The sequence below is a fragment of the Gopherus flavomarginatus genome, chromosome 6 (assembly GCF_025201925.1).
Source record: "Gopherus flavomarginatus isolate rGopFla2 chromosome 6, rGopFla2.mat.asm, whole genome shotgun sequence".
NCBI lineage: Eukaryota > Metazoa > Chordata > Testudines > Testudinidae > Gopherus > Gopherus flavomarginatus.
Window position 1 is genome coordinate 140,212,739 of NC_066622.1, and position 25,970 is coordinate 140,238,708.

The following is a 25,970-nucleotide window of genomic DNA, read 5'->3' on the forward strand; positions in this document are numbered from 1 at the left end:
TATTTTTTATGGCCCCCTGCTGAATATTTTAAATATTGACTGCTGAATTAGCCCCATCCCACAAGGAGCCCGCTATGGTTTGCCTTTTCCGGTAGGTGGGGATGACAAGGACAGTGTATGCCTGAGGAGGGTGAGTTGGAGGGTGGCCCCTGGTACAATATGCAGGAAGACTGGGACCTGAAAGCATGTTAGGAGCAGGTAAATGTTTAAGGCTTTTAGGGTGGCATTTAGGAAGATTCACGGTTGAGTGGCTGCCTCTCATTAGGTGGCAGGTAACATCTGCCACCACCGCTGTTGGGGCGATGGGACGTAACGTTGTCCCGTTTGGGGCTGCCTGGTGGGGTATGGAGCTTTTTTGGGTTAATCCCATCTGGGACCCAATTTGGAAGGGATATGCCAGGGAACCGGGGGCTCTCGGCCAGGGGCCGCCCCTGGAGAATATGCAGAAAAACATTGCATTACAATGAAGGATTTTGCACGCCTGAAGCAGCAAGAGCAGTTCCACCACTCCTGTTCAAGGTGTCCCTGGGCTTTTGCTCTTTCTGCCTTGTCCTGTTAACAAAGCAAAAGGAGGAAAAAAAGAACAACGTAAGTGTACATATTGGGGAAACTGAGGCACATAGAATTTTTTTTTAAAGTTATTAGTTATTCTGGTACAGCCCTTCCTGGCTTCTGTCATCAATGTTGTTTGCTTGGTTTAAGAGGTTGCAACAACAATATTGTGCTTAGGGATTAGGGATTGTTGTTACTTGCCAAAGGGCCTTTTATTTTGCTTTCGTTCCAGGCTGCCACAGGAGAAACAGGGTTTGTCCCCCTGGGATCCAGGGAAGGTTTTGGGCCACCCACCATGTATTTTGCTGTGACCCTTCTTTGTCTTTTCCAATTATGCACCATTTCCAAGGCACCTCCCCTCCAGCCTTGTGCCACACTGTGGCTCGGGCCCCATTAGCTGCTTGAGCCAGGGAGAGCCTTTGGAGGTATTCTCCCTTTTTAAAATTATAATTATCCAGATAATCCCATGGATAGCTGGAAACCCGGATGGTCCAGGCAGGTGGCTGGTCCACAACCGAGGCCCACAATGCCATGACCAGAAACCTAGGAAGAAACTTGTTTTGAATTGATTGGCATGCGCCCATTTTAGTTTGCCCGGTAGTTGAAGCTGGTATACTACCGGAGAGAGGTTGTTTTACAATGGGATATGGGCCCATTTACTTAACATTTAAGGTGTGGGCCGCTTTTTTTAGCTTTTGCAACATTATCTTGTTTTTAATTTCAGATGTTTAGTTTCATATGTTTTTAACAACAATTTTTTTTACACACTTGGCCTTTATTTAATTTAAAGTGGCCTTTATGGGTTTTACATAGCTTTTTTTTAACTGGGCAAAGCTAGGACTTTCTTGGTTGTGGCAAACAGTAAATGTGATTATTGGTAAACACCGTACTTACGTTACATTTACATTTGTTTACTAGTGGGTTGCTAACACTACCATTTTTTTTAAACACTTTTTTTTTTGGAATTAACACATGCACATTGCCCATTATACAGTACTTTGGTTTTATTATTCAGTGTATCCCACATGCAGGATTTTAGGGAAATGTTTTTTCTACAGGGCTTTGGAGCAACAGGCCAGGACAAGCACACCCACTTTTGAGGAGTCCACTCGGTACAATCTCTGGTGTTTAATAGCTTCCCTCCCTCCCCAGCCCACTGGCTTGAGCTCTGGAGTAGCCAGAAGGATTTTACGTGCCATATGGGGAGTGGGCTAACTTTCCATATCTGTGCTTTAAAACCAATTTGCCCTCATATGGTGTCTACTACCTGAGGATGTTTTTTTGCAGTATTTTTTTTAATACACAACAGTGCTAGCAACAAGACAAACAAAACAAGACAAAACATGGAACCCAAAACACAATTTTTATTGTGACAGTAGATTTATGGTATTTGGGGTTGCTCTTCAGCTAGTATGAGCTTTTTTTGATTTTTTGAAAGACAAAAGAACATGTTTTTACCCCTTGGAGGGTGGCAGATTACTACTTAAAATATATAGATATATTTTTTACAAATGCCCTTGCTGATTGCAGGCAAAACAGAGGAATTACCCCCATATTTTTTTGTGTTTGTTTTACAGGCAGGCCAGGTTTGAACGTCTTTTACCTTTACTAGTTAGGTAATGTGCATTAGACGCTTTTTGGCTTTCTTTTGGATTTAAAGCTATTAGCAGCTTAGAGACTTTGTTTTAAAAGGGACACAATCGACTTTCACCAGAGTTTTGATTACTTTTAACTTTTAACTTCTGCTTCCCAAACACACAGTGATTTGAAAAGGAAAATACAACCTATTGTGGCTCCCTTTGGAGCCCTAATAGGATTTTAATTAAGTACCATGGTATATTTTTGAATTTTATATACACTGCACATATTTTGGGGAAAATGCACATTTTTTTATAATTTATTTTTTATAACATTAGCCATATTAATTTTACATAAGGTGTAGCTGGGTGGTGGTTTTTTGTGGTTGCAGAATTTTTGTGTACCCTTAGCAAAGTGACAGTTTGATTACACAGTCGCCTTAAGGCTTCGTATGGGGCGCTGTTTTTCTTTTTTTTTTTTAATATAGCTTTTATTTGTTTTATTACCAAAAAACAAATGTATGTATATATATTTTATTTTTTTTGGCTTTGACTGCCCTGCTGCAGCCACAACTTTGGTCTTTATTTTAAAACATTTACATTTTGTAAAGCGTTGAGTTACCCCGTAAGGGTTAAATGCTAAATACCAAACAATACTAGTTACCTGTGTCAGGCAAAAAACATTTTTTGGTTTTAAAACTTTGAATGAAATATTTGAATGGATTTTAGTGGTATTATTTAAAAACAAAACCAATTTATTTATTTTTTTTAAATTCCCCTTACAGTGCTTTACTTTTTACACAGCTGTACATAGATGACATTTATATTTATTTGGGGACAGTTATGTTCCAATAGACACCCCTTATGTGTTTTTAGCAAATTTGACTAAATTGTTGATAGTCAAATGATTTAAATTAGATTGTTTTTGTGCCTGGCTTATTCTTAGACTTTTTTTTTTTGGAAAAGGGCCCATTTTTCCTTCAGAATGGGTGCAAAGAAACCAATAACTTTTTTAAAAAACATTTTTACAACCTTGAACCGCTTAGTTTTTTAGCATTTACAGAGTTAACTGAATACCTTTTTTTTTTAATTATTTGCTTATTTTTTAAAACGACACCTTGATTAACTTAGATGTTACCATTTTAAGGCCTGTTTTAGGGACCTAAAATCCTTGTTTGCACTTACTTTTTTTTTTTTTTTTTTTTTAACTTTTGGCTCTAGGCCCTCAAGGCTTTTAACCCGTTTTTTTATGTTTTTATTTGTTGCCTGCCTGCTTGTTTGGACCTGATTTTTTTTTTAAATTTTTTGTTTTTTTGTTGAGCCGTTTCTTTCCATGGGCACAGGCTTTGTTCCACTACCAATTTAGCAAGGAGGGTGGGTTCCTTAACTAGCCCCAACCCCTCCCGGTTCCTTTTATTTTGTAATCACCGCTCTTGGACCGTGAATGGCCCTTCCCATGATGCTTCCATCTTATGGGCCTGTTGCGCCTTCAAGACCATAACCTGGTCTCCTACCTTGAAGGAATGTTCTCTGGTGTGTCTGTCATACCAGGCCTTTTGCTCTTCCTGAGCATTCTTTAGGTTTTCTTTAGCAAGGGCTAAAGAGTGTCGGAGGGTGCTTTGTAGGTTGCTTACAAAGTTCAGAATGTTAGTTCCTGGAGAAGGCGTAAACCCCTCCCATTGCTGCTTTACCAACTGTAATGGCCCCTTAACTTCGTGACCATACACAAGTTTAAACGGTGAAAACCCTAAACTGGGATGTGGTACAGCCCTGTAGGCAAACAGCAACTGCTGCAACACTAGGTCCCAATTATTGGAGTATTTGTTGACGAATTTACGTATCATGGCCCCCAAAGTTCCATTAAACCTTTCCACCAGGCCATTGGTTTGATGGTGGTACGGGGTGGCAACCAAGTGATTTACCCCATGAGTTTTCCACAGTTTTTCCATGGTCCCTGCTAGGAAATTAGATCCTGAATCTGTAAGGATGTCGGAGGGCCAACCTACCCTGGCAAAGATGTCTGTCAGGGCCAGGCACACAGTGTTAGCCCTGGTGTTGCCTAGAGCTACTGCTTCCGGCCATCGGGTAGCAAAGTCCACTAAAGTCAGTACGTACTGCTTTCCTCTGGGTGTCTTTTTTGGGAAAGGACCCAGAATATCCACAGCTACTCACTGAAATGGGACCTCAGTTATGGGGAGTGGCTGGAGAGGGGTCTTGACCTGGTCTTGGGGTTTTCCCACTCTTTGGCATACCTCACAAGACCGGACATACTTGGCAACGTCCTTGCCCATCCCCTCCCAGTGGAAGGACTTCCCCAACTGGTCCTTGGTTCTGTTCACCCCAGCATGGCCACTGGGATGATCATGGGCTAAGCTTAAGAGCTTCCCCCGGTACTTAGTTGGAACCACCAACTGTTTTTGCGGGTGCCATTCTCCCCGGTGTTCACCAGAAAGAATCTCCTTGTATAAAAGTCCTTGGTCTATAACAAACCGGGATCGATTAGAAGAGCTGAGAGGCGGTGGGGTGCTCCGTGCCACCGCCCAAGCTTTCTGAAGGCTGTCATCTGCTTCCTGCTCAGTCTGGAACTGTTCCCTTGAGGCTGGGGTCACCAGTTCTTCCTCAGACTGTGGACTTGGGCTTGGTCCCTCTGGAAGCGATGTAGGTGATGGGGTTGTTTCCGTTGCTGGTGAACCGCTCTCCGCTGGTGCACCTGAGGGTATTTCGGGCTCTGGCTGAGCCGTTTGGGTATGGCTGTCTGTTGCTTTTGCCAGTTCTGGCTCGCTGGCGCCCTCTGGCGTTGAGTTTGAAGATGTGGTTGCACTTGCTGGTGCTGGTTGCTGTTCCAGTTCTGGGCCTGGGACTGGAGGTGCTGTGGCTGTTTCAGTGGTTGGCATGGAATCCGGGTCCACTACCTCTGTCTGGATCTCTGGTAACACAGACGGGGCATCTGTGGACGGCTCAGGAACAGGAATGGGTCTGGAAGCTTGCCTGGTTTGGCTACGTGTAACCATTCCCACTCGCTTGGCCCGCTTCACCTGGTTGGCCAAGTCTTCCCCCAGTAGCATGGGGATAGGATAATTGTCATAGACTGCAAAAGTCCACATTCCTGACCAGCCTTTGTACTGGACAGGCAGTTCAGCTGTAGGCAAGTCTACAGCTTGTGACATGAAGGGGTAAATTGTCACTTTGGCCTTTGGGTTGATGAATTTGGGGTCTACGAAGGATTGGTGGATAGCTGACACTTGTGCTCCCGTGTCTCTCCACGCAATAACCTTGTTTCTGCCCACTCTCAAATTTTCCCTTCACTCCAAGGGTATTTGAGAGGCATCTGGGCCTGGGGATCTTTTGGGTGATGGTGGTGTAATGAACTGCACTCGGATGGCGTTCTTTGGACAGTTGGCCTTGATATGTCCCAGTTCATTACACTTAAAGCATCTTCCATCTGATGGGTCACTGGGCCGAGGTGAGTTACTGGAGACTGGTGAGGTGGAAGAATAGGGCGTCTGTGGCTTTACTTGGGTTGTATGTGGGGTCTTTGGCTGTCCTCGGTTGTAGGGTTTATGGTCGGTGTGCCCCCTGGGGTATTCGTTCCCCTTGACCGTAGCTTTCTTGCTTTCTGCCACTTCCATCCATCTGGCTCCAATCTCCCCCGCCTCAGCGAGATTTTTGGGTTTTCCATCTTGTATGTACCGTGTTATGTCCTCAGGAACACCATCCAAGAACTGCTCCATTTGTATGAGGAGGTGCAGTTCTTCCAAGGTTTTAACATTGTGTCCTGATATCCAGGCCTCATAATTTTTCCCAACGTAGTAGGTGTGTTTGGGAAATGACACATCTGGTTTCCACTTTTGGGTTCTGAAACGCCGACGGGCATGATCCGGGGTTATCCCCATTCTGTATCTGGCCTTGGTTTGAAAAAGTTTATAGTCGTTCATGTTCTCCTTAGGCATTTCAGCTGCCACCTTTGCTAAAGGTCCACTGAGCTGTGGCCTCAATTCTACCATGTACTGGTCTTCAGGGATGCGGTACCCAAGACAGGCTCTTTCAAAATTTTCCAAGAAGGCCTCGGTGTCATCACCTGCCTTGTAGGTGGGAAATTTTCTGTGCTGTGGAACAATAATTGGCGAAGGGTTGTTAGGATTGGCTGGCACATGCAGCCCAGCTTGCGCTAAGTCCAGTTCATGTTTTCTTTGTTTTTCCTTTTTTTCACTTTCTTTTTGTTGTTTTTCCATGTCTCGGCGGTGGGCCACCTCTTCTTTTTCTAGTTTTCTGTGGTGGGCTGCATTTTTGGTGTCTTGTTCTCTTTTATGGGCTGCCTGTTTGATCTGTTCTTCTCTTTCTTTCAGCTCCACCTCTTTTTCTCTTTTTTCCAGTTGTCGCCTGTGTTCTGCTTCTTTGCTTTGTCCTTCGGCCTCCATTTTTGCCTTAGAAGTCATGGTTCCTGTTTTCTTGTGTTGGGGTGCCCTCCGGTGTTTATCTTCTGAACTGCAGTCTCTGTTGCCTTCTGGGGTCTGCCTAGCAACAGTGCCTTTTTCCCTTTCTTCCTAGCTAATTTTTTTCAATGTAAAGTAAACCAGAAAAACCACTTTATTTGCATGTATATAGTGCTGGTATTTGCCTCCTAATGGGAGTGCTATTGTGACAAAAGACCCTTAACAGTCTCTTAATGGTTGCTTGCTTAATATGCAAGCCACAGCTGCCAGAGAGAGCAGAGAAAAAAAATTCTTTCTGGTTCCCTTTTAAAACCAAACTGTTTCTCTCTGCTAAAAAGCCCCTAGCAGAGAAAAGAAAAATATAATATTCCTACTGGCTTCTGGATTCTATCTTTCCCACCGCTGCCACCATGTCAATAACCTAGTCCAAGATTTGGACCTTAGCGTCCAAAATATGGGGGTTAGCATGAAAACCTCCAAGCTTAGTTACCAGCTTGGACCTGGTACTGCTGCCACCACCCAAAAAATTAGAGTGTTTTGGGGCACTCTGGTCCCCCAAAAAACCTTCCCTGGGGACCCCAAGACCCAAATCCCTTGAGTCTCACAACAAAGGGAAATAAACCTTTTCCCTTCCCCCCCCCCTCCAGGTGTTCCTGGAGAGATACACAGAAGCAACCTCCGTGAATCTAAACAGAGGGATTCCACCCTCCCTGTTCCCAGCCTGGAGAACAGAATTACCAAGAGTCAATCTCTCTTCCCCCCTCACCCAGAGTGAATGCAAAGTCAGGCTAGTACATCTAACACACACAGGTTTTCCCCTGACTTCTTCCTCCCACCAATTCCCTGGTTAGCTGCAGACCCAATTCCCTGGAGTTCCTCACTAAAGAAAAACTCCAACAGGTCTTAAAAGAAAGCTTTATATGAAAAAGAAAGAAAAATACATACAAATGGTCTCTTTGTATTAAGGTGACAAATACAGGGTCAATTGCTTAAAAGAAATATGAATAAACAGCCTTATTCAAAAGAATACAATTTAAAGCACTCCAGCAACTATAGACATGTAAATACAAAAGAAAAAAAAACCATATAACTTACTATTTGATCTCTTTGTACTTACAACTGGGAAACAGAAGATTAGAAAAGCAGGAAATAGAAAAATCCTTCTCTAGCTGAGAGAGATTCAGGCAGAAGACAAAGAACTCAGACACAAACTTCCCTCCACCCAGAGTTGAAAAAAATCCTGTTTTCTGATTGGTCCTCTGGTCAGGTGCTTCAGGTTAATTTTTTTCCAGGTGAAAGAGACATTAACCCTTAGCTATCTGTTTATGACAACCCCACAGGGTGCTCTCCTTGTAGTTGGGGGTGCCGTACATACGACCTTTTTCCCCTTCACCCGCTGGACCCCTCCTCAGTCTTAATGAGGGCCACTATAGGGGTGCAACAAGGTTCCGGTCCAAAACTGAGGTTTCTTATAAAGGGAGAGATTAAAGCCCTTACAAGGATTACCCGAATTCCCCCCGGTAAGGCTCGCCACCACCTGGACCGAATGCACGGCCAATTGACATTTTAACAGTTTCATTTTTTTTTATGGCAAGCATACTGCCGTTGTGGCATATGCTGGGCATGGATGGTTAAGTCTTTGATGAGTCCCTGAAGGACCGGTACCTGCTTAGCCAGAGGCAAGAGGCAAAATGGAGATGTTTCCAGTGCCTTTTATAGCTTCTGCGACGTAGAGGAAAATCCATTGTTTCTAAAAAAGCCCTCAGCACAGCTAGTGGAAAATTACAGGTAAAAGATGGAGTTTGGAGTCACATGGGAAAGTCACATGTCCATGCCTGATTTCTCTTAGTCGCAGAAGAAGCCATTACCTATACCCCAAACAGAAGGATAGTCCATTCAGTGTAGATGGGCGTCTTCCATTGTGAGTTAAGTGTCCTTTTGATGAGCCACTTGTTGGTGTTTCCCAGAAGCAAACACACTAGGAATCCAGTTATAGAGTTATAGAGCCAATACTCATTACTTCAGATACAAAAATGATACATGCATACAAATAGCGTAATCGTATTCAGCGAATCATAACCTTTGCATAGACATCTTACATGCCACAGTTTGTACAAGGTTTGTTGCAGTTATATAACAGTGGTAGCAACAACTGGGGGGAGGGATAGCTCAGTGGTTTGAGCATAGGCCTCCTAAACCCAAGGTTGTGAGTTCAGCCTTTGAGGGGGCCATTTAGGGATCTGGGACAAAATCAGTACTTGGTCCTGCTAGTGAAGGCAGGGGCTAGACACAATGACCATTCAAGGTTCCCTTCCAGCTCTATGAGAGAGGTATATCTCCATATATAACAATGATCTACATGATTTTCCATAGTTTAATCAGATAACATCACAATCAGTTACACTTGGATCACATTTTTAAATAAAAGCCAGTACTGTGAAGCCCGATTCTGCATCTGTGCCTTCCTGGGGCCCATGTATAATCTCCAGGTCATGAGCCTCTGGGGTCCTACCCCCTGCCCAGGTTACGTTGTCCTGTGTTCCTCTGTCACCAGCTTCCCTGCACTCCCTGCTGTGACCCAGTTCCCTCTCTCCCTAGTGCCTGGTTCTGCTGCTCCATGACACTCAGCGCTTCCACCAGCGCAGGGACTCTGGACCACTCTTCCTCTTCTGGATTGTCTCCCTGCTCTGTGGGGTGTTCGCGCTCCAGACACTGGTCCGGAAGGCACTGCTGGTGAGGAGCAACGGGGACCACGTGCAAGGGCCCCTGGGAAATCCCTCACACTCCCCATTCTCCCAGAGGGCAGGGCCTGGCCCAGGAAAATCCCCTTCCTTGTGGGCTGTTAACTAGCATCAGCTTTTGGGGCACTGCAGCCCCCTGTGAGCAAGCACCTATGGGGAACATGAGTGGAGGTAAAGGAGAAATCACTCCTATCTCTCCTCCCATAGGGCTTCAGCTCTGCCCACCCCAGTGTGTGCCCCTGGGGGTCATGTCCAGAGAGGCCTGGGCTGAAAGGAGACAGCTCCAGGAATTCAGGAGCAGTTGAAGTGAGGGATTGAGCGGAAACGCTCCGGCAGCCTTAGCCCCACTCACTTTCCTGGTCGTCCCTGGGTCCAGGCTGGGCCTGTACCTCGCTTGCAGGTGCCACCAGTTATCCCTGAAGGATTTCCTTCCCCACAGGGCCTGGTTCCTGACCTGCCACGGTTCAGCCTCTTCCTCATCTCCTATGGGCTCCAGCTCCTCCTTTTGATCATCTCTGCTTTCTCAGATGTTGCCCCAGAAACAGAGGAAATGGCCAAGAAGGTGAGAGCTCTGTGCCCCAGTCTGGGTTTGGGATGAGCACAGACTGTAGACCCTGCGGGTGGCTGCGGGAGGGAGAGGATGCCACAAGGTGCCTCAGCACAGAGAGGCTGGTCGGTGGCACGTGGGCTCCATAGCAGGATCCCATCTCCACCCATCTTTGGGGCCAGGGTCGTGAGACAGTGTCTGTGAGGCCTCAGTGTGGGCCAGGCGGGTGGAGATAGTCCCTACACTTCAGCCCTACAGGGCTCTCAACCCCTGCCCTTCAGCCTGTGCAGGTCCCAGGACTGGCCAGAACTGCCCCATGTGCTCTGTGGGACTCGCTGTGGCCCATCCCCTTTGCCTCAATGTGAGGCCCCCGCGATTCCACCTTGGAAGGCGGAGACGAGTCAGCTCTTGCCACAGACACAGTTGTGGTGAACAGACTCTCTTCTTTCCTTGTATCCTAGAACCCAGAAGTCACAGCCTCCTTCCTGAGCTCTATCACCTTTAGCTGGTACAGCAGGTAGGCAAAGCAGGGCGGGAACAGTGGGGGGTTGCAGGCTGGGACTGAGGGGCCCCGGCAGAACGGTGTGAGTTGTGGCAAGCCCAGGGCTGGTGTCAAGGTCTGATTCCCACTTTGAACTTTAGCATCCAGAAAGTGGGGACCTGCATGTACCCCTCTAAACTTAATTCCTAGCTTAGATCTGATAACGCTGCCACCAACCAAAATATAGTGTTTGGTACACTTTTTGTCCCCTAAAATCCTTCCCTGGGGATCCCTGAGATATACACTGATCCAAACTCCTTGGATCCTAAAACAGAGAGGAATTAACCTTTTCCCCTCCTTCTCTCCCCCTCCCAGACTTTCCCTGAGAGAGACACTGATCCAAACTCCTTGGATCCTAAAACAGAGAGGAATTAACCTTTCCCTTCCCCTTCCCCCTCCCAGACTTTCCCTGAGAGGTACACTGATCCAAACGCCTTGGATCCTAAAACAGAGAGGAATTAACCTTTTCCGCCCCTTTCTCTTCCCCCATCACTCCCTGGTGAGTTCAGACCCAGTCCCCTTGGGTCTTACACAAGGACAAAATCAATCAGGTTCTTAAAAGGAAAAGTTTTTAATTAAAGGCAGAAAAAGTAAAAATTATCTCTGTAAAATCAAGATGGCAAAATGTTTACAGGGTCTCAGCTTTACATAGACCAGAGGGACTCGCTCCCTCCTAGCCTAAGTATAAGTTACAGCAAACAGAGGTAAAATATCCTTCCGGCAAAATACACATTTGCAAATCAAGAAAACAAAAATAAAGACTAATTCGCCTTCTATTTAGTACTTACTATTTAGAACATGAGAGCTGTTTTAGAAAGATTGGAGAAACCTGGTTGCATGTCTGGCTCCTCTTAATCCCAAGAGAGAACAAAGAACAATCCAAAAAGCACAAACAAAGACTTCCCTCCACCAAGATTTGAAAGTATCTTGTCCCCCGATTGGTCCTCTGGTCAGTTGTCAGCCAGGTTCACTGAACTTGTTAACCCTTTGCAGGTAAAAGAGACATTAACCCTTAACTATCTATTTATGACAGCTGGGATGGCAGGGAGGGCCTTGTGTGAGGCTAAGCTCTGCTCAGATCCTGTTCTCTTACTCTGCTGAGTATCACTGTATGCCAGGTGCAGGAGGCGCAGGGTGGGAGGAATTGCAGGTGAAATGAGTCACTCCTGGCTTGCACTGCAGTGAGGTTCAGCACCCCAGAGGCAGCTCGGTTGCTTGGGACACTGTTGTCTCAGCTTCCAGCGCCCGGTGACCCCGAGTGTTGGCATTGTGCCTGTTCCGGGCTGGGTGTGAGGGACAGGAGAGGCCCGTTTCCGTAGTGTGCAGGAGAAGGTGTTGCTGACCAGAGGCTCTCCCTGCCCCACAGGATGGTTCTGAAGGGCTATCGCAAACCCCTGGAGATGGAAGATCTCTGGGACTTGAAAGAAAATATGAAAACGCAGCAAATCTTAAGCAGGTTTGACAGGAACATGCGGGCCGAGGTGAGGAAGGCCCGTCGGGAGCTGGAGAGACGGCGCTGCAAGAGGAGCTTGTGTGAGGCAGCCCCAGACCACAGGAATGGACTCGGCAAGGCTCAGAGCCAAGATATCCTGGTGCTGGTAACTCCCTCGCTGCCCCCTGGGCTGGACTTGGGGCTCTGGCGCTGGGTCACTGTGTCCCTGGCACAGGCCATTGGTGCTTTGACTCTGCAATGATGTGAGTGAGGAGGGTTGGAGGGAGCCTGCAATAGATGGCCCCACATGTCTTACGGTTTGCTCTCCTCACCAGCTCCTCACAGGCCTGTTTCACAGCTCCCCTCTCCCTGGACCATCTGTGCTGCTCCATCATGAGCTGAGGGTCTAAGCACAGGGCTGTGAAGCCCCTTCTCCCCTGGGGTTCTGTGCTGCCCACACCTCCCTCCCAACCCTGGGAACCAGCCCCAAGTCTCTGGTGGGAGCATGTGAAGCACTAACCCCTGAAGCTCTCCCACCCCTTCCCGAGCACCCATTGCTTCCACCATCCCATGCTGCCTCCCTGCCATCCGGGACTGGGCCTTACACCTGTGCAGGGTACTTGTCCCGGGGAAGGGTCCCTGGGCGGGTGGGGGCACCTGACCTGGGGAAGGACCTCTGGGCTGGGAGAGGGTCCCTGTATGGGTTGTCTGATCCAGGGGGCCCATGGAGTGTTGGCTATGGGGGAGGACCCTGTGGGGTGTCTGACCCAGGGTGGGGTGGCTGGCAGGATGCCTGTCTGATCCAGCTCTCTTTCTCACATGCTGGCTCCGGTCTAGGAGGAGAAGCGACCGAAGCGGAAGAAGAAGAAGGATGTGGGTGGCCCCAGCGGGGATTACCCCAAAGCCTGGCTGGCCAAGGCCCTGATCAGAACCTTTGCGGGGAACCTCCTGAAATCTGTGGCTTTCAAGGTGGTGCACGACCTTCTGGTGTTTGTCAGCCCCCAGCTGCTGAAGTGAGTCCCCATCTCTGGGCTGCCTCCACAGGGACCTCTTGCCTGCCTGGCATCCAGCCAGGAGCTAGGGCAGGGCCAGGGGTTTCTCTTGGATGGTGCAGGGACACACCCAGACAAGGGGGGGCAGCTTCATGGTCCAGGATTTAGCATCAGTGGCTGGTTGTTATAGATGGAATGCAGGTGAGGGAGCCCCAGGTGTGCTGGGGATGGTGACGTCTCCAGAGTTAGTCTCGTTGAGGCAGGGGTGGCAATGCCCTTCTGGGTCTCTGTGGGGTGGAGGGGTGTTGAGGGGGGGCTGGTATCTGTGGGGCAGAGGTGTCCCTAGGGGTCTGGTCTCTGGGCAGGCTTGGAGCTGGATCTGTGGGGGCTGGTCTCTGAGGGGCAGGGGTGGCAAGATCTGTGGGGGGCTGGTCTCTGAAGGGCAGGGATGGCAGGATCTGTGGGGGCTGCTCTCTGTGGGACAAGGGTTGTGGCATCCTGGGGGTGTCTCTGTAGGGAGGCTGATCTATGTGACTGGGGGTGTCCCTGGGGGGCTGGTTTCTGAGGAACAGGGGTTGTGGTATCCCTGGAGGGGGTGGTCTCTGCAGGGAGGACATGGTAGCATCCGGGGGGAAGCTGATCTATGTGGGGCTGGTGGGGTGGGGCCCTGTGGGGCAGGGGTTGTGGTGTCCCAGGGGGTGTGGTCTCTGCAGGGAGGAGGTGGTAACATCCTTTGGGGGGTCTGGACTCTGTGGGGCAAGAGTTGTGGTGTCCCTGGTGTGGGGGTGGTCTCTGCAGGGAGGAGGTGGTAGCATCCGGGGTGGGAGGGGCTGATATATGGGGGGCTGGGGTGGGGGTGTCCCTGTGGGGCAGGGGTTGTGGTGTCCCTGGTGTGGGGGTGGTCTCTGCAGGGAGGAGGTGGTAGCATCCGGGGTGGGAGGGGCTGATATATGGGGGGCTGGGGTGGGGGTGTCCCTGTGGGGCAGGGGTTGTGGTGTCCCTGGTGTGGGGGTGGTCTCTGCAGGGAGGAGGTGGTAGCATCCGGAGGGGGGTTGGTCTATGTGGGCTGCGGTGGGGGTGTCCCTGGGGGATGGTCTCTGTGGGGTAGAGATCTCCCCATGCCCGGCTGGTCTCACTGGCTGCTCTGACCGTCAGACTGCTGATCTCCTTTGTTGCGGACCCCACGGCGTATGCCTGGCAGGGCTACCTCTACGCCTTGCTGCTGTTTGTAACCGCGCTGGTCCAGTCGCTCTGCCTGCAGCAGTACTTCCAGCTCTGCTTTGTGCTGGGTATGAGCCTGCGCACAGCACTCATGGCCGCTGTCTACAAGAAGGTCAGTGTGGGGACCCCCGTCAGCTCTGCCAGGACGGCGTGCGGGGCCTCCCTGTCCCACAGTACACTTCCCTCTTCCCATGTCTTTGCCTCTCCTCTAAGGGCATCTATGAGCTGGGCCTTTGTTCCCCGGTGTAGGAGCTGGGGGCTTTGGACATCCTGGGGGTTACCTGCTGGGAGCCATGCAGTAAGAGCAATGTGCACTAGGCTGGCTCCCTGCTGTGATCCCTATGCAGTGATGTGCTGGTGGGAGGCATTTACCCACAGCAGTGCAGTGGTCCCCAGAGCCGGGTTGGAGGCCCGGCGAGGAGGAGTGGCTCTGTGGCCAAGAGCCATCACTCAGGAGTCAGTGCAGGAAGGTTGGCAACCACCAGGAGCGACTCTGACGCTTTAGGCCTAGACTTGGCATGCAGCAGGGGATGGGGAGTGGCCTGGCCCCTGGTGACTGTGCTGTCCACCCTAGGCGCTCACTGTCTCCAACGCCACCCGCAAGGAGTACACCCAAGGTGAGACAGTGAACCTTATGTCCGCCGATACCCAGAGGTTCATGGACCTGGCCACCTTCATCCACCAGCTGTGGTCGGCGCCGCTACAGATTGCCCTGTCCATCATCTTCCTGTGGTGGGAGCTGGGCCCCTCTGTCCTGGCAGGGATCGGGGTCATGGTGCTGCTCATCCCCATCAACGCTGTCCTGGCCACCAAGGCCAGAAGAATTCAGGTCAGCGGTTGGGCAGGGTCCACTCCCTGGGCTGGCCTGGCAAAGGCTTCCTCTTTGACCCTCTCCACCTGAGCCTCCCCACTCACCAGCCACTCGGGTCTCTTCCCTCCAGTGCCCCGCTCGCTGCCAGTGGCTCTCCGGAGTGGGAATGTAGGTGGGGACTGAGAGAGGAAATGCAGAGCCTGCTCGGGGCTTCCTCCTTACGCTGCTCTGTGGAGCACCAGACTCCAGCAGAGACCCCAGTCCAATGAGCTGACCCTCCTGCACCTGTACTGGTCCAGCCCCTGCCAATGGGAGAGGTGGCCTGCCGGGAATAGACGGGAGTCCAGGGGTGGGGCCTGCAGGTGGGGAGCGCTGGCAAGGCAGATGAGAGATGAATGAGCCTGAGGATGAGATGGGGCATTTGTGGAGCTCCTGGCTTTTCGGAGCTGCTGTTTGCATTGGGCTGGGGGATCCAACTCGCCTTTCTCACTGGCAGATGAAGAACATGAAGAACAAGGATCAGCGCATGAAAATAATGAATGAAATCCTCAGTGGGATCAAGGTGAGCACCATGAGCCCCACCCCCAGTGCCTGGCTGCCCTCCTCCCACCAGGACACCTGGGGTTGCTGCCTGGCCATCCCTTCCCCATGGCACATGGGGGCCCATTCTTCTCTGCATGGCAGCAGAGCTGGCAGTGCCCCCCACTGCCCTGAATTGATGGCATGTAATGGTAAAGGATTTGCTGCACGGGTCCAGGAAGGTGACCCCCATAATGCCCCTGGCTGGTTGTGCAGCTACCTATGGGTGGGGCTGTAGGCAGGAGAACAGGACCCTGGGCCAGCGGACAGGGTGCTGCATGCAGGTGAGATGAGCCTTGGCCGCTGGGGGACCAGGATTCGCTTATTCTGGGTGTCGCTCAGATTCTGAAGCTGTTCGCCTGGGAGCCTTCGTTTGAGCGACAGGTTGGGGAGATCCGGATGCGTGAGCTGAAGGGTTTGCTGCACTTTACCAACCTTCAGGCTTTTTCCATCTTCATCTTCTCCTGTGCCCCGTTCCTGGTGAGTGCCGAGGGCTGGAGGTGATGGGAGGCCCCTGGGGAGCTGGAGCTGGAGGTGGGGCTGCCTTCTGGGTGGCAGGAGGGATTGGGATGTGCCCAGGGCGATAAGGCTGTGGGCGTGGATGCACAGGTGGTTTTTGGGGAGGGGAAGGGGGATCAGGCTTTGAGGTTAGGGGGTGGGATGTGCCCAGGGTCTGACAGGCTGCGGACAGGGAGTAATGTGCCTATTCCCCCCACCATCCCATACTACTTCCCTGTGATCAGGGACTGGGACTTGCCCCTGGGCGGGACGCCTGTCCCAGGGAAGACAGGCAAAGCACTAGCATGTTCATTGTCCACTGTCCACTCTTCTGGGGAGTCCCCAACAAGAGCTCTGGGTGGGTCCTCCAGCTGGAGCGCTGTGGAGGGGACACATTGGCTGGGGCCCCAGAAGGAGCACTGGGAGATGGGAACCCTGGCCTGAGCATGTGCCCCTGCATGCGGAGGATGGGATGCCGGGCAGGAGCACAAGGTGGGGTGTACATGGGGAGCACAGCGCAGTGGGGGGGGTGAGGGCATGACTGCAGTGGCAGAGGGGCTGTGGCTTTAACACTCCCTGGCCCCAGGTCTCTGTGGCCAGCTTTGCCGTCTACGTCATGGTGGATGAGAAGAACGTCCTAGACGCACAGAAGGCATTTACCTCCATCTCCCTCTTCAACGTTCTGCGCTTCCCCATGGCCACGCTGCCATTGGTCATCTCCTCCTTGGTGCAGGTGAGCTCCCGGGGCAGGGCGGAGAGAAGGAGGGTTGAGTCTTGGGCCCTTTTGTTAACCCCCAAATGCATCATATGGTTCAGGCTCGGTGTGTGGGGCTGAGGTATCAGGGCTCAGCGTGTGGGGCTCAGGGCAGGGAGCTCGAGTGGCCAGTCTTTGGGCGAAGGAATCAGCATGTGGGGCACAGGGCTCAGAGTGCTGGTTGCAGGACTCAGTGGGGAGCAGGAGGACTTGGGTTGCAGGGCTCCATACCCGCCCGTCATCAAATTTATTTCCTCTCTTGTTTGCGTGTGTTGCGGTGGCACCCAGAGGCCCTGCCAGGATTGGAGCTGCAGTTCTTTGAGTAGTGTCCCTTTAGGCGTTCCAGTGTAGTTGCAGCAGCACTTCCTGCCCTGGGATTGGAGATCTTTGGTAGCAGTGCCCGTCAGGCCGCACATGCGCTCCTCCCCATCTCGCCCCTTGAGCGGTGTCAATATAGCGCTGTGCAGTCCAACCACCCTCAGTTTCTTCTCAGCCGCCCTTGGTCTGGGATGGGATCCTGAGCAGAGCGCTTCAGACATCCCTAGCCTTTAGTAATAGCAGTAAAAGTCGGGTTTCTGTTCTTTTGTAGATACTCGCCATTTCCTTTCATTTTTCTTCCTTCTAAAAAAAAAAAATTCCATTGCTCTTTCCTCCCCATTATTCTTTAGCTTAACATAGGTTTCCCTCTTTTAATACGCCTTTCCCGATGGAGAAACTCTCTTTGCTCATTTATGCCCAGATCTCCCAGGTTTAGAAGTGCCTCTCTTGTTGTGAAGCCATCCCCGTGAGCGACGGTCACTCCTGGTGCATATGCTGCCTTGGTGAGAGACATGTCTCTCAGAAGTGTACCTGCTGCCTCAACTTGAAGGCCTGTGAACTGAGGCTAAAACTTTTACTCATGGAGAGTTTTCTGCCACCAGCCCCAGACCCTGGCCCTGATTCCTCTCCTGTGTGGTGTTCACCATCCATACAGTCATCAGCCAACCCTCACTCGCTGATGACCATATGGAAACCCACCCTCTCCCACCCAGGTGAAAAAAAAGGGCCACTAGCTCCCCCTCTAAGGAGCTGCCTCAGAAAAAGGCATCCCCGGCGAGCTCTGAGGATGTTGCGGCTACAGACGTGAGACAGCTCCCATGACTGTCTGGGCACCTCCAGTACCGGTGCGAAGGACAGGTCTAAGGACCCTAAACAGGCAGGATCACAGGTGGAAACATTGTCTCTTGGCATTGAGAAAGACAGTGTAAGACTTTCAAAAGCGGTGCCCACTGCTTCAACGAAAATAATCCTCAGTGGCACCAACTAAACCGCCAGCACCAAGCAAGCCCTTGGCATCTATGCTAGCAGTTCTCAATCTGGGGTCCGCGGTCCCCTGGGAGTCCACGAGCCTTTCAGGGGGGCCATGGGGCCCTGCAGCTGAAACCCGGTGCGCTGAGCCCTGGCATCCCCCTGTGGGGCTGAAGCCGGGAGCATGCCTGAACAACATGCCAATTACTGACACTTGCCAACTGATGCTGACAACTGACAACTGAAACTGACGCCTTTAGCCAGCACTATGCAATTACCCACGATGTGGCATCCTATTTTTAAGAAAGGGAAAAAGAGTGATCCGGGTAATTATAGGCCTGTTAGCTTGACGTCTGTAGTATGTAAGGTCTTGGAAAAAATTTTAAGGGAGAAAGTAGTCAAGGACATAGAGGTCAATGGTAATTGGGACGAACTGCAACACGGATTTACTAAAGGTAGATCGTGCCAAACCAATCTGATCTCCTTCTTTGAGAAGGTGACGGATTACTTAGATAAAGGAAATGCGGTAGATATAATTTACCTAGATTTCAGTAAGGCGTTCGACACGGTTCCGCACGGGGAGCTGTTAGTTAAATTGGAAAAGCTGGGAGTGAATATGAAAGTTGTAAGGTGGATAAGGAACTGGTTAAAGGGGAGACTCCAGAGGGTCGTATTGAAAGGTGAACTGTCGGACTGGAAGGAGGTCACCAGTGGAGTCCCTCAAGGATCGGTCTTGGGACCGATCTTATTTAACCTTTTTATTACTGACCTTGGCACAAAGAGTGGGAATGTGCTAATAAAGTTCGCGGATGACACGAAGCTGGGGGGTATTGCTAACACTGAGAAGGACAGGGATACTATTCAAGAAGATCTGAACCACCTTGTAAACTGGAGTAATAGAAATAGGATGAAATACAATAGTGAAAAGTGCAAGGTCATGCATTTAGGAATTAATAATAAGAATTTTGGATATACGTTGGGGGCGCATCAGTTGGAAGCGACGGAGGAAGAGAAGGACCTTGGGGTACTGGTTGATAGCAGGATGACTATGAGTCGCCAATGTGATACGGCTGTTAAAAAAGCAAATGCGATTTTGGGATGCATCAGGCGGGGTATTTCCTGCAAGGATAAGGAGGTGTTAGTACCGTTGTATACGGCGTTGGTGAGATCCCATCTGGAATACTGTGTGCAGTTCTGGTGTCCCATGTTCAAGAAGGATGAATTCAAACTGGAACAGGTTCAGAGACGGGCTACGAGGATGATCCGAGGAATGGAAAAACTGCCTTATGAAAGGAGACTCAAAGAGCTTGGCTTGTTTAGCCTGGCCAAAAGAAGGCTGAGGGGGGATATGCTCGCCCTATATAAATATATCAAGGGGGTTAACGTTAGGGAGGGAGAGGAATTATTTAAGTTTAGTACTAATGTAGCCACGAGGACGAATGGGTATAAACTGGATATTAGGAAGTTTAGACTTGAAATTAGACGAAGGTTTCTGACCATTAGGGGAGTGAAGTTCTGGAATAGCCTTCCGAGGGAAGTAGTAGGGGCAAAAGACTTTCCTGGCTTTAAGACAAAGCTTGATAAGTATATGGAGGGGATGTTATGATAGGATCGTCAATTTGGGCAATTGATCTTGAATTACCACCAGACAGGTCTGCTCAATGGTCTGCGGGGAGATGTTGCATGCGATGGGTACTGAGTTGCTGCGGAGAACTCCTTCTTGGGTGCTGGCTGGTGACTCTTGCCCACATGCTCAGGGTTTAGCTGATCGCCATATTTGGGGTCGGGAAGGAATTTTCCTCCAGGGCGGATTGGCAGGTGCCCTGGAGGTTTTTCGCCTTCCCCTGCAGCGTGGGGCACGGGTCGCTTGCTGGTGGTGTCTCTGCAGCTTGAGGTCTTCAAACCATTTTTGAGGATTTCAATAACTCGGTCCTGGGATAGGGGTTGTATAAAATTGGATGGGTGGGGTTCTGTGGCCTGCCTTGTGCAGGAGGTCAGACTAGATGATCAGATTGGTCCCTTCTGACCTATGAGTCTATGAGTCTATGAGAATCAGATGCCCGACTAGGACACGGTGTCCTATTAGCCTTAGTAAACATCACTCTGAGGTCACTTCCATCTAGGGGCACTGCTCTGAAGTCACCTACAGTGGAGCATCCATAGCGACGTCACTTGAAGGAGAAGGAAAGGTTACTTCTCCTATGCAGTAGCGGAGGTTCTGAGAGATGTGTCCCCCTACGGGTGCTCCACTACCTACCCTCCTTCCTCTCTGCTTCGGAGTTCAAACATAGACTCTGCAGCAGAGCAGGAACTGAGGGTGGTTGGACCGCAGAGCGCTATATAGATGGTACGAGACGAGGAGGAGCACATGCAGCCCAGTGGGCGCTGCTATCGAAGATCTCCGATCCCAGGCACAAGAGGTGCTGCTGCACCTACAGGGGAGGGTCCATAGGGACACACATCTCGAAGACCCCCAGTTACTGCACAGGAGGAGTAACCTTCTCTTCTGGGTGCTGCACACACAGACATATGGTCCCTGCCTTATTGTTCAATCTCTTGGGACATACAGAACTGGGGAGCTGCCCCCAGGGTGTGAGGGTTGGGCAGGAAGATTCTGGAGCTTTCTACCCCACTCGGATGGATCTTGTGTCTCACCTGTGTGACATCCCCTTTTGCGTCCTACAGACCGGCGTGTCCACCGAGCGGCTGGAGCGGTACCTGGGGAGTGGCAACCTGGACCCCTCAGCCATAAGATGTGACCCCAGTGTTGGTAAATAAACTGCCAGGACTCACAGCGGGGCCCTGGTGTGAATGTGGGGGGCCTGCTGCCACATCATGGGTGTGCAGGGCCCTCAAATACAACTCCCCATCAGCACCACTGCATGTGGGGGGCACTTGGGCACAACCCCACCCTGTGTGTGGGGCCCCCAAGCACAATCCCTCCTCCATTCCTACCCCATGTGTGGGGCCCTTAGATATACCGCGTGCGGGGGGCACCTGGTTTGCAGGGTCCTGTGGTACAACAACCCTCCCCTCGTGTGCAGGGCCCTTTGGGGAGGATTTCCCTCATCGGCCCAAATCCAGGATCCACCAGGCATGAGGGGGAGCCCCTGAGTGGGCTGGTGGCTCCTGGGGGCTGGACACACTGACTTTGGGGTTGGGCTGGGGAGGGAGCTGTCCCCCACCCAGTCTCTGAGGCACTGCCCATTCTCTTGGCAGACTGCGCGATGCAGTTCTTCGAGGCCTCCTTTGCCTGGGAGCAGGATGCCGAGCCTGTGATCAGAGAGTGAGTGTGCTGCATCCGGGGCCTGGTGCTGTGCTGGGGGGCTCCCTTCTCTTCTATTGACCTGCCAGGCAATTGCCTTGTGCTGTCATGGGTGGAACACAGCCCCCGGTGGGGCCTGGGACTGCAGGGCACACATCCCCCAAAGCAGAGACATGGGCAGCTGGAAACACCTACTTCGCTGGCTTGTTCTCGCTGACCACATGGTCTGGGCCCTTTCATGACATTTCCAAACACGTGCAAGGCCCGGGTGGCAAGTCCAGGAGACACAGGAGTCCATGAAGGAGCCTGCGTTTAGCCTGGATAATGTAGCTGTTAGGGACGTAAAAGTTTAACTGGTTAACCAATAAGCTTGAGGCTTATAAGTTTCTGTTAACAATTAAACTCCGCCCAAGGTTCCGGCTGCTGCCGCGCACGCCTGGGATCCTGGTTGCCGGCCGCGTGCCCAGGGGTCTGCTGCCACCCCTGCCTAGCATCCTGGCTGCCACTGTGGCGCAGACCCCCAGGGGTGGGACAGCAACCGGGACCCTGGGCATGAGCCGGCAACCAGGATACTGGGTGCGCTGGGATGCTGGGTGCAGGGGCAGCAGCAGGGATCCCTGGGCACGGGGCAGCAGCGGGAACCTGCCTAAAACATGGGGATGCTGCAGCAGCCCCTGCACCCCTAATTCCTTAGTTAAACGTTTACCCATGTAACCAACAGAATTTCAGCTGGTTACATGGTTATTGTTTTTACACGTTATTTACATCCCTGGTAGCTGCTCAGCGCTGCTCTGAGTCCCAGCTCTCTCGTCCTTCCAGGGTCACTTTGGATATCAAGCCTGGGCACCTGGTGGCTGTGGTCGGGGCTGTGGGCTCAGGGAAATCCTCACTGGTGTCAGCCGTGCTAGGAGAGATGGAAAACCTCAAGGGGCACATTAACATCCAGGTGAGAGGAGCTGCCGTCAGATCCTGGGGGGCACTTATAAGTGCCCACCCCAGGCAGAGATGTTAACAGCAATGCCAAGCCCCACCCCACCCCAGCCAGCCAGGATCCAGGCCAGATCGCCTCGGTCATGACTTGCAGATTTCCCTGGTATACCAGCTCTGGGACACCCTCTAGCTCTGCTGGTGCCCCTCAGCCCTGCCCCACAGCCCCGCTGCTCTTCCAGCCCTGGGCTCCCCACATGCATGTCTTTCCGATGCCCCTCAATCCTGATCTGCAGCCCACAACTGCTCAAATCATCCCTACCCGACTGCCAACACTCTTCAGTCCTCCCTCACACGTTTCATGCTATTGCTGGCGTGGAAGCTCCAGACATCCACTGTCATGACCGATCACATGGCAGCTTGATGCCATGGATAGATATCCACCCAGCTCATGGACGTAAGAGCAAACCCTTGGTCTGTAGGGTGGAAAGGCTGGTTAGGGTCCTAGCCTCCAGCACCCTCTTCCCCCTAAGTCCTGGGGAGATGCAGTGAACAACATTTACCCTGCAGGACATTGAATGTCACAGGCATTATCCGCTCTGCCAAGCTGTATGTTAAAAACCAGAGCACAAACCCCATACTGGTTGTGAGTTCTGTACTTACATTTCAGGAAAGATGTGAACAAATTGGAGAAATCCCAGAGAAGAGCAACAAAAATGATGAAAGGTCTAGAAAACATGACCTATGAGAAAAGATTGAAAAAAATGGGTTGGTTTAATCTGGAGAGGAGAAACGAAGACTGAGAGGGGACATGATAACAGTTTTCAAGTACATAAAAGGTTGTTACATGAAGGAGGGAGAAAAATTGTTCTTGTTAACCTCTGAGGATAGGACAAGAAGCAATGGGCTTAAATTGCAGCAAGAGAAGTCTAGGTTGGACGTAAGGGAAAACATCCTGTCAGGATACTTAAGCCCTGGAATAAATTACATAGGGAGGTTGTGGAATCTCTGTCATTGAAGACTTTTAAGGGCTGGTTGGACACACACCTGTCAGGGATGGTCTAGATAATACCTAGTCCGGCCGTGAGTGCAGGGGACTGGACTCATGAGTGCAGGGGACTGGACTCAAGGTCCCTTCCAGTTCTATGATTCCATCAGCCAAGTACCAAGTGTAAACTCCTCAGGCACTATAACAGCCTAACCAGGGAGTCTCAGACAGTCAGTCCCCTTGGGTACTCTGATCTGTCTTGTCACCCAGGTAAACTTGCCTTTGTGATAGATGGTCCCTTACACCAAAAATCACAACAACATTCAGGTTACCCTCAGCCCCAAGGGACCAGTCACTTACCTCAGGTCAATTGCACCTTAGAGCTAACACCAAAGACAACAATAATAGGAGATATACCAATATCCTAGAACTGGAAGGGACCTTGAGTTCAGCCCCCTGCCTTCACTAGCAGGACCAAGTACTGATTTTGCCCCAGAACCCTAAATGGTCCCCTCAAGGATTGAGCTCACAACCCTGGGTTTAGCAGGTTAATGCTCAAACCACTGAGCTATCCCTCCCCCACTTGTAGCCAATTCTGTAATAAATTAACTAAAGATTATTAACTAAGAAAAAGAAATGAGTGTTATTTACAGAGCTAAAGCAAATAAACAAACATTGAAATGGGTTCCAGTCTAAAGTTTCAAAAAGTAATAGAAGCTTCTATAATAAGCAAGCTCAGTGTGTCCTTCAGGGCTCACCCATGCGAAGCACCAGGGATCTTTGTTTATGCCCAGTAATCCTTGCCCTCAAAGTCCAAGTAATATAAAGGATCCAGCTGCTTCTTTGGCAGGAATTTTTCTCATTTTCCCCCAGAGCTCAAGCTGATGGAATGAGCCCCCTTCCTGGGAGTTGGGGGAGCGATTAACCAAGCTTTGTCCTCTGATGTTCCACAATGGCTCCTTTGTTTCAATGGGCTTTCTTGCGGGGCAGGGCCTAACCACTTTAGTAGGAAGCCAGCATCTTACATTCATTAATGCTTCGTTCCTGGTTCGCAAGGTAGACAGTTACAGAGGATTACGAAGTAAATGCTCAATATAACCTCATAATGTGAGTACACAGATATTGTAAGTGAGATTACTACATGCAGTTCCTACCAGCATTTCATAATGTCTGACCACATGCTCATACGCTTAATCTTTATTTGAACATTGCCGACACAGAGCTGAGCCAGGCTGGTTTCCAGCGATGTATTGGTCAGTGTTCAGTTGAGGCCTAGAGGCCTTGGCATGAGCTGGCACCTGGTCTGCCAGTGTCACAATCTCATCTTGGCTTTGTGGAGTTCCCTGCACAGAGGCTCATGGGGGAGGGATAGCTCAGTGGTTTGCACGTTAGCCCCCTAAACCCAGGGTTGTGAGCTCAGTCCTTGAGGGGGCCACTTAAGGTTCTGGGGCAAAAATCAGTACTTGGTCCTGCTAGTGAAGGCAGGGGGCTGGACTTGATGACCTTTCGAGGTCCCTTCCAGTTCTAAGATATTAATGTGACTGCTCCCACCCTGGGCCCATCTCCCCCAGTCCAGGGCTCAAGTCCTTGCTGACTGGATGAGGCAGCTGTGATCGGGCTCTTCCCTCCAGGGCTCTGTGGCCTACGTTCCCCAGCAGGCTTGGATACAGAACGCCACACTGAAGGACAACATTCTCTTTGGGTCGGACCTGGATGAGGCTAGGTACCAGCAGGTTGTGGAGGCCTGTGCTCTCCTTCCAGACCTGAAGCTGCTCCCTGGAGGTGACCTCACGGAGATTGGAGAGAAGGTGATGGTGGCACTGGGCATGTTGGGGAAGGAAGTGTGATGGGAGGGGAAGGCTGGGCGTAGGTGGGGGATAGGAGAGGGGGAGGTGTCTGGGGGTGGCTCAGAGAGGGTGGAGGGTGTTGTGAATGTATGAAGCTCAAGGGTCGTGTGGTAGCAGGAATGGGAGGCTCGTGGGTGTATGAGGAAGGTAGAAGAAGAGGATGTATGTGGAGTTGGAGAAGTGCATGGGTATCTGAGGCAGAGGAGGAATGTTTGGTGATAGAAGCAGCAGCCCCTGGGTGTGTATTTGGGAGGCAATGATAGCAGACACTGGGGGAGTGTCTGGAGCTCCTAGGGGTGGGAGGGGGTGGCAGAGAATGTGTGGCGCTCAGGGTGGGGGCTGTCTGGAGCTCGTGGGGATGGGGGGATTCAGAGAGCATATGGGGCACAGGGAGGCTGTCTGGAGCACGAGGGTGGGATAGGTGCAGAGAGAATACAGTGCTCAGGCTTTGTCTAGAGCATGGGGGGGTAAGTGGGGGGTGGCAGAGAGCGTGAGATGCTTTGAGGGGGCTGTCTGGAGCCTGTAGGGGTGCAGAGGACGTTGGAGCATGTGGGGGTAGGTTGGGGGGTTCAGAGAGCATGTGATGCTGGGGCTGCTGTCTGGAGAACATATGAGTAAGGTGGAGGTGCAGAGGGCGTCGGAGCGTGTGGTGCTCAGGGTCTGTCTGGAGCCTGTTGGGGTAGGGTAGGGGTGCAGAGAGCGTGTGAGGCTGGGGGGCTGTCTGGAGAACATGTGGGTAGGGTGGAGGTGCAGAGGGCGTCGGAGCGTGTGGTGCTCAGGGTCTGTCTGGAGCCTGTTGGGGTGGGGTAGGGTAGGGGTGCAGAGAGTGTGTGATGCTGGGGAGCGCTGTCTGGAGAACATGGGGGTAGGGTGGGGGTGCAGAAGGCATCAGAGCGTGTGGTGCTCAAGGTCTGTCTGGAGCCTGTGGGGGTAGGTTGGGGTGCAGAGGGCGTTTGATGCTGGGGGTGCTGTCTGGAG

The 25,970-nt window shown here is 51.2% G+C and overlaps 1 protein-coding gene across 4 annotated transcripts in view; it reads left to right on the forward strand.

The window, feature by feature from the left end:
* The window catches only part of ABCC2 (ATP binding cassette subfamily C member 2), a 529,482-nt gene that overhangs the window by 9,331 nt on the left and 494,181 nt on the right, over positions 1 to 25,970 (forward strand). For 3 of the 4 annotated variants that reach the window (XR_007775107.1, XM_050958759.1, XM_050958758.1), the window contains exons 4-17: positions 9,161 to 9,295; positions 9,743 to 9,865; positions 10,312 to 10,367; positions 11,758 to 11,989; positions 12,661 to 12,836; positions 13,971 to 14,148; positions 14,611 to 14,865; positions 15,344 to 15,409; positions 15,769 to 15,906; positions 16,511 to 16,657; positions 20,651 to 20,735; positions 21,185 to 21,251; positions 22,050 to 22,176; positions 24,777 to 24,953. Coding sequence is in view for 3 of the 4 variants with exons in the window: in XM_050958759.1 (XP_050814716.1) it covers positions 9,161 to 9,295; positions 9,743 to 9,865; positions 10,312 to 10,367; positions 11,758 to 11,989; positions 12,661 to 12,836; positions 13,971 to 14,148; positions 14,611 to 14,865; positions 15,344 to 15,409; positions 15,769 to 15,906; positions 16,511 to 16,657; positions 20,651 to 20,735; positions 21,185 to 21,251; positions 22,050 to 22,176; positions 24,777 to 24,953 (1,962 nt within the window). In the remaining variant the exon portion in view is untranslated. Of the gene's footprint in view, positions 1 to 9,160; positions 9,296 to 9,742; positions 9,866 to 10,311; positions 10,368 to 11,757; positions 11,990 to 12,660; positions 12,837 to 13,970; positions 14,149 to 14,610; positions 14,866 to 15,343; positions 15,410 to 15,768; positions 15,907 to 16,510; positions 16,658 to 20,650; positions 20,736 to 21,184; positions 21,252 to 22,049; positions 22,177 to 24,776; positions 24,954 to 25,970 lie in introns of those variants that run through there. The other variant, XM_050958760.1, reaches the window with a different exon arrangement.